Source organism: Myotis nattereri (assembly GCF_964212035.1).
Source record: "Myotis nattereri genome assembly, chromosome: 8".
NCBI lineage: Eukaryota > Metazoa > Chordata > Mammalia > Chiroptera > Vespertilionidae > Myotis > Myotis nattereri.
The window spans coordinates 69639558-69657319 of NC_138083.1; the positions used below are offsets into that span (position 1 = coordinate 69639558).

General features: G+C 49.8%; 1 protein-coding gene across 1 annotated transcript; it reads right to left on the reverse strand.

Annotated features, from left to right (window-relative positions):
* Positions 1 to 668: 668 nt before the first annotated feature.
* Positions 669 to 7191, reverse strand: WFDC2 (WAP four-disulfide core domain 2). Its single transcript, XM_081097889.1, has 4 exons — positions 6743 to 7191; positions 6052 to 6195; positions 3517 to 3669; positions 669 to 825 (listed from the first exon to the last, which is right to left on the reverse strand). The coding sequence occupies exons 1-3, from the start codon at positions 6813 to 6815 to the stop codon at positions 3518 to 3520; spliced, it is 369 nt and encodes a 122-aa protein (XP_080954015.1). The 5' UTR covers positions 6816 to 7191; the 3' UTR covers positions 669 to 825; position 3517.
* Positions 7192 to 17762: the final 10571 nt, after the last annotated feature.

Here is a 17762-nt window from a genome sequence, read left to right on the forward strand (position 1 = left end):
AAATAGAGAAAGAGGGGCTAGATGGAGAGATGGAGCTATCTCTCTGAAAGAATACACAAGGAACTGATCCTGGTCCCATCCTCAGAAAACAACTGGTTGGCTGGGGTTGGGGAAGGAAGTCAAGGGTGAAAGATGCTTTTCATTTTACCTTTTAAATTTTGACCCAATATATTGTTTGTACCAAACAATGATTTGACTTGAAACAACAATAACAACAAAGGACCCTGCCTTTGCCACCTTCTTTTTCTGTGGCCACAAGCTAGTAACTCGGCAGAGACCTGGTGTGTAAGTCGGGGCTGTCATCACCCCTCTGGGGCGTCTGTGGAGCCAGGAGCTCTCACCAGGGAACCTCCCAGCCCTGCATCTGGAGCACAGTCCGTGCTGCTGCTGCTGCTGCTGCTATCAGAACGCCCAGCAACAATTCGGCGACCTTAGAAGCATTCCATCATCTCTGAGCTTCAGTGTTGGCTTCCATCATCCTCGAGAATAAACACCCACCCCAGACCAGACGAGCCCTGTAAATGTGTTCATTGTTCAGAGTTGATCCCTCTCTGGACTTCGTGCCTGGATGATTTGGTTGCCCCCCCCCCCCCGCCACCCCACCTTAACCCAGAATCAGGGGTGGGGGGGAGGGGGCAGAATAAGAATGGAGGCCATGGCCCCACCAGTGCTGGAAGTGGTCACTTTATTGGTTGGAAAAAGAAACTGTGGTCAGCACAGGAGGGAGTGCAGAGGCCAGAAAGAAGGGAGGGCAGCTGGGCTGGAGCCAGACGGGGCCAGGTAGAAACTCCCACTCCCTCATTCCTCAGGCTGTGGTGGCTGAAACTGGAGGAGAGAATCATAATAAAACCATCAACAACAATATCCACAATACTAGACGAGAGTACCTGCAGCTTCAGTTCTGGACCAAAGCTTTCCTCACGCCACCATACCGTGCCCCCCCCCACCCCCCACCTCGACACACACACACACACACACACACACACACACACTTCACCTTCTTGAGGCCCTGGGGCTCTGCCTATACTTCTCTGCGGGTCCTACACTCACCTCTTCTGCTTCAGACCATTCCTCAGGCACACATGGCCTTCCTGAGGAGCCATGGGCCATTGATCTCCCTGAGTCCCTCTACCACCAGGAAGCTCCATCTTGCCTCCCTTCTTTGGGTTCATCAAACTAATATTTATCCCATTTTATAAGTAAAATAATTGCAGCTCAGGGAGATGAAAGGCTAGTTAAGTGTCAGAGCTGAAATTTGAACCTGTGTCTTCCTGCCTCAGAAGCCTGGCCATGCTGTGGGCACTCAAGGAGGTAAGAGAGGGTTGGAATCATTGGAGTGCTCTGGGCTCTGGGAAGACCATGGTTCCCTCTCCGGCACTGAAGATCATGCCTTGAAGTAGCAGCCATGGGACCTTGGGCACGACCATCCCCTTCTCTGGGCTCCAGTCTCTCTGTGCAATACTGGGTTCTATTGTGACCACCCATCCCTTGGCTGAGAGCTTGTCAGAAGCAGCAGCAGATCAACAGTGAGACTTCAACCAAAGGGCGCTTCCAGGTTCTTGCTCATTCTGTTTCCTCTGCCCGAAGCAGCCTCCTGCCTGCACTTGACCAAGCTGGCCACCTCTGCCCGCACTTCACCAGGCTGGCCACCTCTGCCCGCACTTCACCAGGCTGGCCACCTCTGCTCGTACTTCACCAGGCTGGCCACGTCTGCCCGCACTTCACCAGTCTGGCCACGTCTGCCCGCACTTCACCAGGCTGGCCACCTCTGCCCGCACTTCACCAGGCTGGCCACCTCTGCCCGCACTTCACCAGGCTGGCCACCTCTGCCCGCACTTCACCAGGCTGGCCACCTCTGCCCGCACTTCACCAGGATGGCCACCTCTGCCCGCACTTCACCAGGCTGGCCACCTCTGCCCGCGCTTCCCAGGCTGGCCACCTCTGCCCGCACTTCACCAGGCTGGCCACCTCTGCCCGCACTTCACCAGGCTGGTCACCTCTGCCCGCACTTCACCAGGCTGGCCACCTCTGCCCGCACTTCACCAGGCTGGCCACCTCCTCCCTGCACTTCACCAGGCTGGCCACCTCTGCCCGCACTTCACCAGGCTGGCCACCTCTGCCCGCACTTCACCAGGCTGGCCACCTTTCACTCGTCCTTTAGGAATGGCTCAGGGCCAACCCTCGGGGAAGTCTGCTCCATCCTCTTCCCAATCCTACCCGTGCGGTTTTCCCCCTCTGTTCCCACAGCACCCCGCCCTTCCCTCCACGGCAGCACTGGGAGTGTCTGTCCATCTGTCCGCCTCAGCCAAGCGGCTGCAAGCTCTGTGAGGAAGGGCAGCAGTTACCTTGTGCCCCAGCACCTGGCAGCTGGTGGCACGGGGCTAACTCACCCAGTCAGCTGGCTGAGCATGTCTCCGGGCTCTACTTCCTCACGTTTACTTTAGGACTTAATGTTTTATTTTTAGTTATAGATGGGGACAGAGGCTCCGCAACCCTTTCCTTTTAGAGGTGGCCGAATACAGCCCCGCCTGCCACAGAAGGGCCCAGCACTCACAGACACACATTTGAGGAAGTACACTGATCTCTACCATGTCCGTCCTAAAAAGCCAAGCTTCTTGGCAAAAATATCAACTCTCCTGCTTCCCACTGGTCATGCCAAGAGCTTCCTACCTCCCCAGGGGCTCCCAAGATCCAGCTGCTCCTCCAGCTGTTGACTTATTTAAGTGCTGTGTTAAGGAAATGAAGGAGAAAATCTCTTTCCCTCACAGCCCAATTCAATCAATCTTCACGTATGTCCCAAACCCAGCCATGGATCTCCCCTGGTCTGTCATCTCCCACCTGGCATCTTGCAGGAGCCTCCTAGCTGCTTCCCTCTCCCCCCACCACGCCCCGCCCCCTTGCTTCTGCTGCTGCCCCTACAGTCTGTTCTCCACACTTCCACCAGAGCAAACCTTTTCAAATCTAAGTCAGAGCATGTCCATTTCCAATAGTGCAACATATCTGGGTCAAGACCAAAGTCCTTACAGTGGCTTGTCAGGCCCGTAACAAGCTGCTCGCTTACCCGTTCCCTCTCTGACCCTCTCCTCCTACACTGATAGCCAGCACAGCTCCTGCTTTTGCACCTCTCCCAGATGTCCTCATGGCTCTCCCATCCCCTGACTGTCTCATGTGAGAAAATGGTAACCCTGCTCCCTGCCCACCCCACTCCCACCCCAGTGCTCCTTATCCCTCTTCGGTTTTCTTTTCCTCCATGGCATTCATCTCTCTCTAACATTCTACCGAACGTGTTTGCTTATTTTGATTATTGTCTGCTAGCTTATAAACCCCAGCAGGGAGGAATTTATGTCTGGTTTGGTCATTCATGAAGCACCCCAGCACCAACAGCAGAATAAAGCACAGAACAGATGCTCAAGAAGCATCTGTTGAGTGGATGAAAGCTGGTTGCCCTGGGTCCTCCTTCTCCACCTCCTGCAGGTGTCATCACATAAGGGCACTTCCTCCCTCCCATCCACATACCTCAGAAGACGGGTGTGACACAGGACACCTTCCCGCAGCCATTGAGGCAGCATTTCATCTGGTCGGGACACTCGCTGTCCACCTGGCACTGGTCCCGGCAGAGGCCGAGCGGGGTCAAGGGTAAGTCCACCTTGGGGCAGGAGCCGGGCTTTTCTTCATAGAAAAAGAAGTCAGGGGAAGTGGGCAGAGGATGTGCCAGGAGATAAACACCTACCCACAGCCTGACCTCTCACCGCCCCACACCCTGGAAGACCATCCGCAAACCCCTCCCCCTCAGGCTCCCTCCACCATTGGTTTCAGAATCGCAGGACCCCAGCTCCAGAAATTTCCCCAGAGGCCCAGTACTTCAGGTGCCACAGGAGAACAGGCTTGTGAAAGTAAATGGGGCAATGTAGACCTGTATTAATTCTCTCTGAAAACGCAAACTCCTTTGCAACAACAATAATTATAATGAGTAACTAGAACAGTTCCCATTTTCTGAGCTCCTTCTGTGTGTCAGGTGTCATTCTAAGCACTTCTGTGCACTAACTTGTGTAGTGACTCAGCTAATCCTCACAATAGTCCTAAAAGAAGAGGAGAGGCGTTGTTACTACTCCCTCAGGGCACAGATGAGGAAACCGAGGCACCAAGAGGTTAAGTAATTTGCTTAAGGGTAGGAGCAGGATTTGAAAGCCAAGAATCTGGCTTCAGAGTCTGTGTGCCCTGCACTGTGCTGCTTTGTAAACTGTAAAGTGCGGTGCACAATCTCTTTACTCACTCCCATATGCCTGGTACACACTCCACGACTCCCCCAAGCACAGTCCTCATCCACACACAGCCAAGCATTCTCCATAAGATACACACACACACACACACACACACACACACACACACACACAGCTAAGGCTGCAGAGATATGCCACTTGCAATGCTCTTTGTGTAAATGCATTATCTCCTTTCATCCTCATGTCAAATATCTCCTCAGTAGGGGTATTTCTAACCACGTTCCTATCACAGATGAAGAAAATGAGGCACAGAGATGTGAAGGCACCACCCAACACCACACTGCTGGTCACAAGTAAAACCAAGGCCTAAGCCCAGCCTTCCAACATCCGTGTTCTCTCTCTCTCTCTCTCTCTCTCTCTCTCACACACACACACACACACACACACACCTCACACACACACACACACACACACACACACACGCACACCCTACGCTCCGTTTCCTGGGTCAAGGAGAAGGGAACTCGGCTCATTCCCAGAAGCCCCAGGAGCAAGCCCAGCCAGACGTCACCACAGGCACAGGACTGGGTGCAGAGGACGGGGGCGGTGACTTCCTAGCACAGAGAAGTCCATCCCTTTGAAAAAGGCTGGGCCTCTGGGTACCCAGCTGCCAGCAGTTTCCTGACAAAACAAGGCACTGGGGATAGAGTATCTGCTCTCTAACAAGACATTCTACACGTATTACCTAATTTAGGCTTCATGTCACTCCTATAACATCTGAGTGAGAGCGAGAGAGCACAGGCTCGGAGAGGAAGCGACTCGCTCAGGATCACACAACTAGCAGGTGGCAGAACCAGGATTCTAGTTCAGGAGGCCACCTGGCCCGGGCCCTCCGCCTGCCTCAGTCTGTCCATCTCAGACTCCACCTAACAGCAGAGACTCCTTGTTTTGGGGGGCGGGGGCATCCACCTCTCTCACCTGTCATCTGCCTCTAGCTTCCTCTCCTGGTCTCCAGCTCCAGTCCTTTCTCTGCCTCGCCCTCCCTGATCACAAGTGTCTGAGGTCTCTCATTACAAACCTTCCCAGCCCCTGCTGGCACCTTGGAGAAGTAATGAAGTATTCTGGGTAAGGACTAGTCATCTCAACAGTGGGTACCCCAGGTCAGAGCCCTGCGTCTAGTGCTCAGGTCTCCCGGTGAACACCCAGAAGCTAGGATTCCATGCAGCCTAATGCCACTCCCGGCTCCGATGGGAGAGACTGCGCTCCGGCAAGTACTTTCCATGGAGCGCCCAGCGTTCCCGCATTCTCTCCCTCCATCCCTACCGTGGAGGAGGTCTTTTACAGAGGGGGAAGGGGGAGGCGTGCTCAGGGAAGAGTCCCAACTTTCGTCAAACCAGCGGAGCAAAAGGTGAAGCCGCTGGCTATGCCTCCTGCTGAAGTGAGAGCTGGCATGCGAGCTGGGCCAGAACTTTCTCTCCTGGATCTGCAAGGTCGCCTCCGGCCCGGCCCGGAGAATCACCCGGGATGGATGAGCGCCCCAGGCCTTGGAACCGGCTCGCTCGCCAGCTCTGAACAACGTCCCCGCTGTGCGTGCCCGGAAGCCCGTCACGCACCAGAGACTGGAATACAGGCAGGAGGGGGGCACCCCATCTCGCGTCGCGCCTCAGCGACGCCGCCTTTGTTCCCCCGGGGTCAGGAGGGGCGAGCGCCAGCCGATCTGGTTCCATCCGCCTCGGCTTGGCCAGGGGTCCCCGGGTCCCGGGGCGCCCCCCTTCCCGGAGCCCGCCGCCCCCGCCGCCTCCCGGCCCCGCCCCCGGGCTCCCGGCCGTACCGTTGGGCAGCAGGCAGACCGCGGCGCAGCCCGCCCGGCAGCACTTGAGGTTGTCGGCGCACTCTCCATCCGAGCCGCACTCCTGCGTGCAGTTCAGCTCCTCCTTCAGCTCGGGGCACACGCCCGCCTTCCCTGCTCCGGCGCCTGGGAGGGGACGTAGGACGGTCAGTGGGAGGCCGGAGCCGGGCCAGAGGACGCCCACCTCCTGCGCCGGGGACCCCAAATCTCAAGTTTCAAGGAACTCTCAGCCTCTAGCCCTACGCACGCCCCTTACAGCCGTCAGCAGACCCCGCTTCCAGGCCCTGGGTCCCCAGCCCCGGAGCGCGCAGGAGTTCCCAAGCCTCGGCCCCGGAGCCCTCTATCCTCAGGGGACCACTCGCCCCCACCCCGCCCCGCACCCCGCACGGCTGACAGCCTAGGAGCCATCGGGTCCCGCAGAGGGTGCCCCTCCGGACACCGTCTCGCCTGCGGCACAAAGCCTCTCCCCGCCCACCGTAACGGGCCCCACAGCCTCACGACAAGGGTCACCACCTTAAGCACCAGGGATCCCCAATTTTTCGTCTTCATGGGTCTCCCCACTTCCGCCCCAGGAACCCCTACTTCTCCAGCCCGCAGAGAGGCTACGCCTCTGCGGCTGCCCTGGCCTTCCTGGCCCGGCCCTCCGGGCGCCGGCCTCTCCCTGCCCTCTCACCTGTGGCCGCGGCAACGCTGAGCAGCAGGCCCAGGAAGAGGGCGGCGAGCAGAGCGTAGCGGCAGGTAGTCATGGTGCTGCGCCCAGCGGGGTGCAGGTGAGAGCCGCTGTCGCCGGGTTGGGGGGATTTAATGGCGCGCGCGGGGGGCGGGGGGCAGGGGCGGGGCCGAGCCGGCCGGGGGAGACGCTCCGTACCGCAAGCGGGCGGCCACCTCCTGCCGTTTCACAATCCCCTGGGATCAGGTGTCACTCTTGGCCCCGGTGGGAACCAGGAACCTAATCAGCTTCCAGGCAGCCGCCGCTGACCAGCTGCAGCCGGACCCTTGTCCACTTCCCCTTCCCCCCCTCCCTCCTGGGGCCGAGGGCTGGGCTGCGGGAGGAAAGGGCCTGGCCCAAGGCTCTTGGGTGCCTATTCCAAGACCCTGGGTCTCCCCAGAAAGCTCAGGGTCAGAGGAGGGGGAGAGGGCAGGACCCACAAAGACACTGTGGACCCTGGGGATTAAGGGGTTGGATTTGGGGTCAGGGATTAGTGATGAGCCAGTGTAGTGATAAAGAGCACAGAGTGAGGGCGAGGAAAAAAAGCAATTGTTATGAATACATGAACCCATCCGACAAGAAACCGAGGCCCACAAAGGTGAGCCGCCTGTTCAGTCTCCAGCAGTTGGGGCTGTTTCTTCCTCTCTTTGCCACACCAGCCATGTAGCTGCAGACTGTAAGCCAGGCTGTGTGCTCATGGTTTCATGGAGTCCCAGCAAACCTATGACTACCGAGCTATTGTTGTCATCAGCTGTATATGACAGACGAACTGGGTGTCGGGTGGCTTAGGACCCCCCCCACCCCCCGCCCCCCGAAAGCTCCTATGTAATGCTAACAAGGTTTTGAATCCAGCTCTCCTTCCGTCCGCGCCCTTCTTTTTCCCATTCCATCATAAATACTCTCCAGGCTCCCACTATATGACACATATGGGGCAAGGCCCTTGTTTTAGAGAAAGGAATCAAAGGAAATTTCCTGCATTGGCCTTGAGGTGAGAGGGCCCAGGTTTGACAACCTTCCCCAGTTTCCAGCTGAGGGACCTTGAATGAATCACTCCCCTGTTCTGAGCTGCCATTTTGTCATCTACAAAGAAGACAGCAATATCAGACTGCAATGAGAACATGAATGTAATATTCCTGATATGAGACCGCTGTGTGCTCATTAGGGCTAGGTCCACTTGATGGGCATAGATACCAGTCCTGATACACAATGGATAAATGGTGTCTACTATTACTAAGCACACTGGTAAGTATATACCAAACGTTAGTATATGCCAAGCAAATGCCAAGACAGGGTTACCCTGGGAGTTCGACAAGAAAGTGCCTTCCAATACTCCTACTCCAACCATCTGAGATTCTCTAAGTCCCAGGAGGCTTTGCTGCTGAAGGCTATAGGGGGTCTGGGGCTGTGTTCACTGGGAAGACAGGTGAGTAGGGCTCACTTCCAGGCATTGTCCTCACAGATGGGTAAGGCTGAGAATGCCTCCCCAACTGCCCATGCCAGCCTTGGGACTAGAAACATGCCTTCATTGGGAGGGGCAAGGACTGTTTACTCTGAGTCCAGAGAAGTCAACAGCAATGAAGCAGGAGCCAGGTGGGGGCACCCGCTGGGTGAGCTCCTGAAACTCAGTCTAAGGAACACAGGGGACTCTGGTGAGCAGCCGGTTTCAGCCTGTGGACCCAGCTGGCTACTGGGCATTTCAGCCTCGGGCACTGCTGCCCACAGCTTTTTTCAGGCACCTACCAGTTCCTCGAGCCAGGAAACTGCCCAGCCTCACCACTTCCCAGCCCTCATGAGCTCCCCCCACCTCCCCATGATTGATTCTCTTTTACAGGAATGAGGATTAGCCTGAGGCTGAAGGGACAGGGTGGGGCAGAGAATGGAGAAGAAATTTTAATCAGTCAATGGCCAGTGGCATGCAAAAGATGTTTCACTTTTGTGATGCTAGTCTCTGTGCTAGGGACATTCATATATTTTCTATATTTTCTCTTCTACATAAAAAGTAAAAAAGGACAGAGGCTTTAGAACCAAATACATTTCATGCCCAATCAGAGGCTGGTCACTTCCTGGCTATTGACTTAGAGGGACACTCGCTTTTTGGATCTACATCTTCTTCCTACATCTTATTTTAAGGATTAAAGGGGAAAAGCATAAACCAGAGGTTGCAACTCTGGCTAAAACATATCTATTGTTATCCCACACAGTATATTTTTTAAATTTGAATTCATAGCCAAGATTTGAAAGCAGGGGATTTCACATAAAATTACATTTCTAGCTTCTCTTGGAAAAAGTAAAAGATCTGGCAACATAGTCTTACAGTCCTATGTAGCAGCAAGTGGGTCTCAAATTTGAGCGAATATCAGAATCACTTGGAGAGCTTGTTAAAACACAGATTTGGAGACATCCACCCCTAGAGTTTTGACTCGGTAGGTCTGGGATGTCAGGAATAGGGGAAAGAAATAAAATGGAATCACTATAGTCAAGCTGCTGTGTTACCAAAATCAAGTAGGTTGAGATATGAGAAAACTATTCCATTCTTGCTTTAACGAGCCTGGGAACTTAAACTTTTGAACTTTCCAGTCCTGCATCAATGCCTGGTTATATATCAAATCTCAGATAGCCCTCTGATTACCCTCTGATGGACTCACATAGGCAGACCACCTGACATCCATTGTCCAGATCACTGGGCATGACCAGACACCGCCTGGCATCTAACTGATAACTATCGTGAACCAGTCTAGGACTGGAGGACTCTTTATTCCCAAGAATGTACTTTTTACTATAAGAACTCTTTTCTTTTTTCTTCAGAACACTTCTGGGTCTTTTCCTAGTTATGTTTCCAGTTTGCAAACCCCAAGACTCTTGAAAAAAATCTTTATCATTTATTTCTAGCAAAGCCTTCAGACTCTTTTTTACGTTGACAGGTGGAATCTGAGAACTTGCATTCCAGCTGGTTCACTTTATGAGGGAGACTTCTTTCCACTTTCCTGTACTCTCCACTATTCCTTATTGTCTCACATACCCTCATCCTCACTCTAGCTACTTCCATTCACATTACTTGTCTGGTCTGGAGGATGTTTAAATTGTGACCTCTGGGGTAGTTGCATAGTAAGTACTCAGTTAAAGGTAGCTAGTATTTACTTAACAGTCTTATGAATTAAGTATTGTTATTACTGTACTAGAGGCCCGATGCACGAAATTCATGCAAGGAGCTCAGCTCTTGCAGCCCTGGCTTCATCTGGAAGGTCCTCTGGTCTAATTAGCATATTACACTTTTATTATTATAGATTACAAGTGAAGAAACTGAAATTCAGTTATGAAAGTGACTTACTGGAGGAAACATAGCCAGTAAACCAGAAGGAAGACACTTGCCAAATGCTTGTAGTCATATGGTCACAGTGATTTCAATGTTATACACACACATCTGAGGTTAGCACAGATGATGCATCAAAGATTTTGGACATGAGCATAAAATAATATTTACCAGGGAAGAAAAGGAAGAAAGGAAATAAAGCAAGAAAGCTTTACAATGGGAGGTGATATTAGTCAGATATAGGCACACCCACTCTAAGATGACTATAAACAAGTTAACCTTGAAGATTTCAAAAACTCCCAGGGCCGAAACCGGTTTGGCTCAGTGGATGGAGCGTCGGCCTGCGGACTGAAGGGTCCCGGGTTTGATTCCGGTCAAGGGCATGTACCTGGGTTGCGGGCACATCCCCAGTGGGAGATGTGCAGGAGGCAGCTGATCGATGTTTCTCTCTCATTGATGTTTCTGGCTCTCTATCTCTCTCCCTTCCTCTCTGTAAAAAATCAATAAAATATATTTTAAAAAAAAACTCCCAGGACCAGAGTGTCATTAACTGTACAATGGGGCCTCATCCTCTTGGACCATTGGATTACACGAACTTCCTTCACTCCACAGAAAACTCTCTGAGTATATTGGCTATTTTGTTGTTTTGTTTCTTAGCATCCGTTTGTCCTTTTTCTGATAACAGTACTCTTCCTCTACCCAGGACAGGTGAGGCTGCGGGACTTGGTGATCAAAGTGCTTGCCCTAGCACCAGACAAAGACTGGCCAAACAGATGCTCTCCCTGGATTTTTAACCTTGAGCAATGAATGACTAAAGACCTGAGAATGTACTTCCCTCATTCAGAGGTGCCCTGGGAAGGCTCCGTTTTGCCCTGTTTACCATTTTTTCCAAGTCAGGCTCGTTTAGCCTTCCCTCCAATTCTGCTAGTTGCAAGATGAAGTATCCAATAGAGGCGAACTTAAGGAAGGGAGAATAGATTCCCACACCATTCTCACAAATTCCCTTTCTGCTTATAGTAGCCATAATTAGTTTCTGTTGCCAGCAATCCATGAGATCTAACTGCCTATACCCAGGTCACCACCCAGTTTCTCATTTCCAAATCCAATGGCCTTTTCTCAGCCCTCACCCCACACCCCAACTCACAGTTAAGGCCTTCATGACACAAACCAAATTCTTTATACAAAAATTATTTTCCCACATAGTTTCAGTGCAAAACAACAACAACAAAAACAACAAACAAAAAAAACCCACAAAACATGAAAAGCAGAGCTTCCCTATTTGAAGGACCTGAGTCCCCTTTGCTATCCCTAGGGTTTTAAGAGCACAGCTTTCAAACCTCTTTCAGAGGACAGTTTTTGGCAACAAAGGGTCTTGAATTTGATTCCTAACTCCTGTCATTATTGGTTATGTGACCTCGGAGAACAGATTAAGGCTCTGAGCTTCAACTTTTTGTCTTTAAAATGGGAAAAAAACCTCCCAAGGTTGTTGTGAGGTTTCAAGATGAACATCCATGTGCACTTGTCACACAATATGTGCTAAATAAGTGGTGCTGGGTATTGTTCTGTTATATTACACCACGCTCAGAGATTACCTCTCTCAGAGTTACTCACAGACTTTGACCCCCACGTCAAGACACTTTCTACCACATTTGTCCTCTGAGGTACCCAGCAATTGGGGATCCCCATACCTTGTCTGAGCCTCAGTTTCCTGCACGTAAAATAGGATGATGATGCCATCCCAGTGGCCACCTTTGAAAGCCTATCTGCAATTATGAGTGTAAGGCACTAGCAATGTGCCTGGCACACAGTAGGTGCTCAGTACATGTCACTTTCCACTCCATAACCACTCCTCTGAGTCTACAATACTCAATCTTTTTCCATTCTTTTGTTTTTCACCCTCGGTTGTTGGTATTGCACATTGCCTGGGGTAGAGCATTTTCACCTGCGTGTCCCATCTTCTTAAACTCAACACTTTTATCGGTAAGACCAGCTAAAGCTCCTGCTTCGTTATTTAGGGCAAGAGGTTCATAACCGCAGCATCACTGTTGACACTTCCTCTTCCTCCCTGTCCAACGTCACCACATCCAATCTTCCTTCTGAACATTCTCACACCCATCTGTTGGCTTCTCTGCAGCACAGGCTTTTGTTACCTCAGGGCTGAATGATCACATGCACCTCTGATCCTTCCTAACTCCATCCTATTGTATATCCTCACTTGGCTGTCTAACCTGCATCCCACACATAACATCTCAGAATCAAATTCTTGATTCCTCCTAACCAGGCTTCTTCCATCTCATCAATGGCAACTTGATTTTCCCAGGTGCCCAGGCCAAAAGCCATATAGTCATCCACAACTCCTCCCTTTCTGTCATAACCCACAGAAATCTATCAGCTAAACCTATTGACTCTGGCTTTAAATATATAATTACTTCCAGAACCTACTTCTCACCATTTCCATCATTCTTGCCTAATCCAAGTATTATGTTGGTCCCTCTTCCATCTATTCCATCCATTTTCCACATGTAGCCACTTGTGAGTGCTCCAGTGGACAACCCAACTAAGCTCCCAGCCAACAGCCAGCACCAAATGCTAGTCTTGTGACGGAGCATGGACGTCTAGCTCTATCAAGCCTTCTGATGACTGTCGCCTCAGCTGCCATCTGACCGAACCTCATCCAGAACCCAGCTGATCCAAGTCAGCCCACAAAACCACAAAAGACAATAACAAAGTGTTCTAAGCCACCAGTTTGGGGATGGTTCATTGTGCACAATAGATCACCATAACAGTGGTAAACCAGATGAACAAGGTATCTGCCCTTGGAGTATATTCTCTAGTGAAGAAAATAAGAAAATAAATTACTAAATAGAAACTATCAATAAATGCTGTAAAAAATTATGTCATTGTAAGTTGGGGGGGGGGGGCGGAAAAGTGCTCTCTGAAGAATTGACATTTGTGCTGAGATCCAAACGATGAGTAAGACCTATCCATACAATCATCTAGGGACTGAGTGTTGAAAAAAAGGCTAAAGCTCTTGACATAGTCACTCTTGTATGGGGAACAGTCTTTTTCCACACATCTAGATCTTTTCAGAGGTGGTAGAAAGTGGCAGCTAGGATACATTCATCACATTCCAGATAAACTGAAGAATATTATGCAGTTGCATGTTATAAACCATTAAATGGAACTGTTCAAGACATTTTTATAGTTGTGATGCACAAAATAAAAAAAGTGTCCATTAAATATTGCTTCAGTAAAATGTGCATAGTTTTCTGCCCATGATGAGTAAAAAAGAGTATTTATTAAAATTTAAAATTTTTAAGTAAAAATAAATAAGTAAGTAAAATTAGTATGTATCATCCTGGTCATAAGAAAAGGGGATGTGGGCTCAGGTGGAGGTAGCATTTCTTTCTACTGCCACCAGGGGGCAGGCAGGGCTTCCATAAAGAGTGGTTCCTAGTGGCTGAAGAAGGGGTGAGTTTAATTCCAAAGAAAACCAGCAATATCTTCCACCTCCTGTGCACACTTTTGAGAGACTAGAGAGTCAAATAAAGAACACGGTGGAATGGGTACAGTAGTGGACCAGGGTGAGGCTTATCACTGATGCCAGTGGGCTTTAGGCTACCCCAGAGGAAGACTGTGACCCATTTGGAAGAGAAATTGTGGCTCTCCTTGGGCACTGGAGGGACTTCCCATAGATGACTTCCAGGAGGTGACACTACACAAGAAAATGTTATTTGTTCCTTCCTTAAAAGCAGCAGCCAGCACATTTAAAAAGCAGTCAGGAGCCGAACCGGTTTGGCTCAGTGGATAGAGCGTCAGCCTGCGGACTGAAGGGTCCCAGGTTCGATTCCAGTCAAGGGCATGTACCTTGGTTGCAGGCACATCCCCATTGGGGGGGGGGGGGGCGTGCAGGAGGCAGCTGATCGATCTCTCTCATCGATGTTTCTAACTCTCTATCCCTCTCCCTTCTTCTCTGTAAAAAATCAATAAAATATATTTTTTTAAAAAAAAAAAGCAGTCAGGAGTCAATGGAATTAAAAACCTATGTGCTTTCAATAAGTTGCTTTGTTCTATAGTGTTTAAAACACTTCAGCACCATAATGAACATAGTCCTCAAAAATACCCAAACCCGTGAATTTCTTAAGGCAGAAATCATCACCATATTTTACAAAGAAGGAAACTGGATCAGAGAGATGAAGCAACTTGCCCAAGATCACACAGCAACATCAAGAGTTACTGAAGCCAAACTTTTCTAATTCATACCATTACTATTGCAGTTATTAATGAATAATGACCAATAATAATTAAATAACTTATTATTACTTGATAATAGTATTATTATTACTGTTATCAGAGCTGCCATTCATTGAGGGGTTACTCTTTTAGGCACTTGTACAAAGCATGTTACAAATACATCATTTAAATGCTCACCATAATTTTATGAGATTGATAATTCAACAGAGCAAGGGGAGGGTGAAGGGGGAGGGCTCAAGCTCTCTGGGTATGTCATGCCATAACACCTTGGGGTGTTTCCCCAACCTGGAAGCTCTCCACACCTGTGATGTTTGGGGGAAGGGGGGGTAGTTCTTATTGATGTTTCATTGACTGAATCATTGGCTGTTGCTGATTGACCTCAATCTCAGTACCATCCCCTCTTCCCCAGAGGTGGGGGGATTGAAAGTTCTAATCTAGTCACCAGGTAGGTTTTCTCAGGCTCCATCCCCAAGCCATCTAAGGCCCCTCATTGAGTCATCTCACTACCAAACAAAAGACAGCAAATTCCAAGACTTTCGTGAGGCCTGGGCCAGGAACCTAGACAGATGAAATATTTACCTTTTTATTACACTGCAGTGAGGTTGAGGGAGGAGGCAGGGTCCAGGAACAGAGAGTCTCAGAGTTGGAGTAGGGATCTAGTCGAACTGTTCGATGCCTGTTAAGCAGGAGAATTATTTTTTCTAATTTAACTATTTAGTTTATTTTAAAGTTTATTGTTATTGTTGAAAGTCTTACAGATATCCTCCTTTCTCTCCACCCCGGCCCAGCCATTAACCTCTTCACTCCACTCCTGCCCTGTCCCCAGGCCTACATTATTGTCTGTATCCCAACCAGAAGCATTTTTTAAAGTTGTAAACACAAGTTATTTTTATTTTTTAATTAATTAATTTTTTAAAGATATTTTATTAATCTTTTTCAGAGAGGACGGGAGAGGGATAGAGAGAAACATCGATGAGAGAGAAACATTGATCAGCTGCCTCCTGTACACCTGCTACTGGGGATGTGCCCGAAGCCAAGGTAGATGCCCTTCAGTCCGCAGGCCGACGCTCTATCCACTGAGCCAAACCGGTTAGGGCCACAAGTTATTTTTAAAGTCATGAAATGTCCCTCGAGTTAAAACCTCCCAACTTACCAGGAGAAATCTGGAGAGAGAAGACTGGCTCCACCTGCCCCCCTGCCCCCCTAGCCCCTTCCACAAACTCATCTCTGCCCCAGTCCACAGAGAACAAGTCAGCTGGGCCTTAGCGTTGGAAATGAGTTCAGGGCTCACTCCCCTGTGTGCCAGCCACCAGGCTGCTCAGGAACGAGAAGGGCTGCAGAGCGGCAGTCGGCTCCTCCTCACAGCCTTGAGAGAGCTCCCAAGAAAGCCTGGGTGCTGGCTGAGCTTTAACATCCCAGCTGAGGGGTGGCAACTGGTGAGGAGGGGAGAAACGGGAGGAGCAGGGATCAGTCCATTTCCTTCTACAATCTCCTCACCTTCCCAGGCTTCCTGTTTCTCTCTGCTGGGGCCAAATGCTCAGCAGTAGCGCTTCTCACACTCTGACAGGCCTGCAACTCCCCTGGCGATTTTGTGGAAATGCAGGTTCTGATTCTGCAGGTCTGGGGTGGGGCCTGAGAAGCTGCATTTCTAATAGGTCCCCCATTACGGCGCTTCCCCACCCCCTTCCTCGCCTATAACATGGTCCACAAAACCGCTCTTGAGTAACAAGCCTGGAGGAAACTTACAGTGAGAGAAGGGATGCAGGCAAAGAGAAAGCCACCCTTCCCACGTACGTTGGGAAAGTGGCAGAGGAGCCACAGCAGGAAGAGGTGAAGCCAGACAACTCCAAAATTTGCTCCCCTAATTTGCTCCTCTGCCTGCACCTTACTTCTTTGGAATGGTCACAATATCTGCCACGTATCCAGTCATTTGGTTTCTTCTGCAAAAATGAATGAATCCCCTCCAAGCCACCTCCCTCAGAGGATTAAGGAATTGAGCCAATGTTCATAAGCGTGCACCACACCACCCAGCAGGCAGGAGCTAGTGAGACGTAGCATTACAGTGTCACCCCCCAGCTACTACAGGGAAACCCTCTGGCCTGGATGTGACTGAATTGCCAGGACCCACTAGCAAGTTGCAAGTACCCTTAGGGGAGGAAACACAAATGGAGTCACTACAGTCAAGCTGGTAAATTACAAAAATCAAGTAGGATGACACATAGGGGAAGAATTCTCTTTGGTTTTAACTAGCCTAGAAACTTTCACTTTTGAACTTTCCAGTCCTGTGTCAGCACCTGGATATACATCAAACCTCCAGACAGTCCTCCGCTTACCTCCTGAAGGACTAAGATACGAATGTTCACAGAGCCAGACCACATTGCATCCATTTTCCAGATGGCCTGTGACCCCTTATCCAGACCACCAACCATCTAGAGCAGCGATTTTCACCCGCTGTGCTGCAAGGATTTTTAAAACAGACAACATCTGACTATTTAGTCAGAGGCACTGACTTCTTCCCTTAGATTGTCAAATAAAAAATGGCAACAGCCAACACAATAGCCATCCGATGTGAATGAATCAAAACTATACCTATTTTTTTGTCAGCTCGGCAAAAACCATATTTTTTGGTGTGCCGCAGAATTTTAGTAATCGTTTGTGTGGGCCATGAGATGAAAGAGGTTGAAAATCACCGATCTAGAGGATTACCATCTCAGACTAATCCAGAGGCTAAGGATGCAGGACAGATTCTTCTTGAGAATGTACTTTGTATTGTAAGAATTCGTAGCTTTTCTTTCTTCTTCAAACCTTCTGGCCTGGCCAGTGTGGTTCAGTGGTTGAGCGTCGACCTATGAACCAGGAGGTCCCAGGTTCCATTCCTGGTCAGGGCACATGCCCGTGTTGTGGGCTCAGTCCCCAGTGTGGGGCGTGCAGGAGCCAGCTGATCAATGATTCTCTTTCATCACTGATGTTTCTATCTCTTCCTTCCTCTCTGAAATCAATAAAAATATATTAAAACAAAAACCTTCTGGGAATTCCCAAGTCATGTTTTAGGTTTTGAAACCATTAACACCCTTGAATAAATCTTTTATCATTTATTTCCAGGAAGCCTCAGACTCATTTTTAGTTCATTTGACATGCTGGAGATAAACTCAACTAGGAGTGCAGGGTCAGACTGTTTCACCATCAGGGGACAGGGATTTGGCAAATTACTTTGTTTTTCTAGGCCTCAGTGCCCTCATCTGTAAAATAGGCTAGTGTATAAAACCAACCCTATTTCTTAGGGTTCATGTTGTGAGGGTGATAAATAAATTTATCAATTTGAGATTTATAAATAAAGGAAGCTTAGTTCCCTGGGGAGTAAATGCTCGGTAATTTAGGGTTCCTATTTTGATCATCATTATCACACCTGTGGGAGAGAAA

What these genes read in the sequence shown, in the direction of transcription:
- WFDC2 (XM_081097889.1), bottom strand. Translation starts at nt 6,815, where the DNA reads ATGACTACCTGCCGCTACGCTCTGCTCGCCGCCCTCTTCCTGGGCCTG. An exon ending in CAGCGTTGCCGCGGCCACAG is followed by an intron (nt 6,196 to 6,742) that starts GTGAGAGGGCAG and finishes GTCCCCTCCCAG; the next exon opens with GCGCCGGAGCAGGGAAGGCG. An exon ending in GGTCTGCCTGCTGCCCAACG is followed by an intron (nt 3,670 to 6,051) that starts GTACGGCCGGGA and finishes TTTTCTATGAAG; the next exon opens with AAAAGCCCGGCTCCTGCCCC.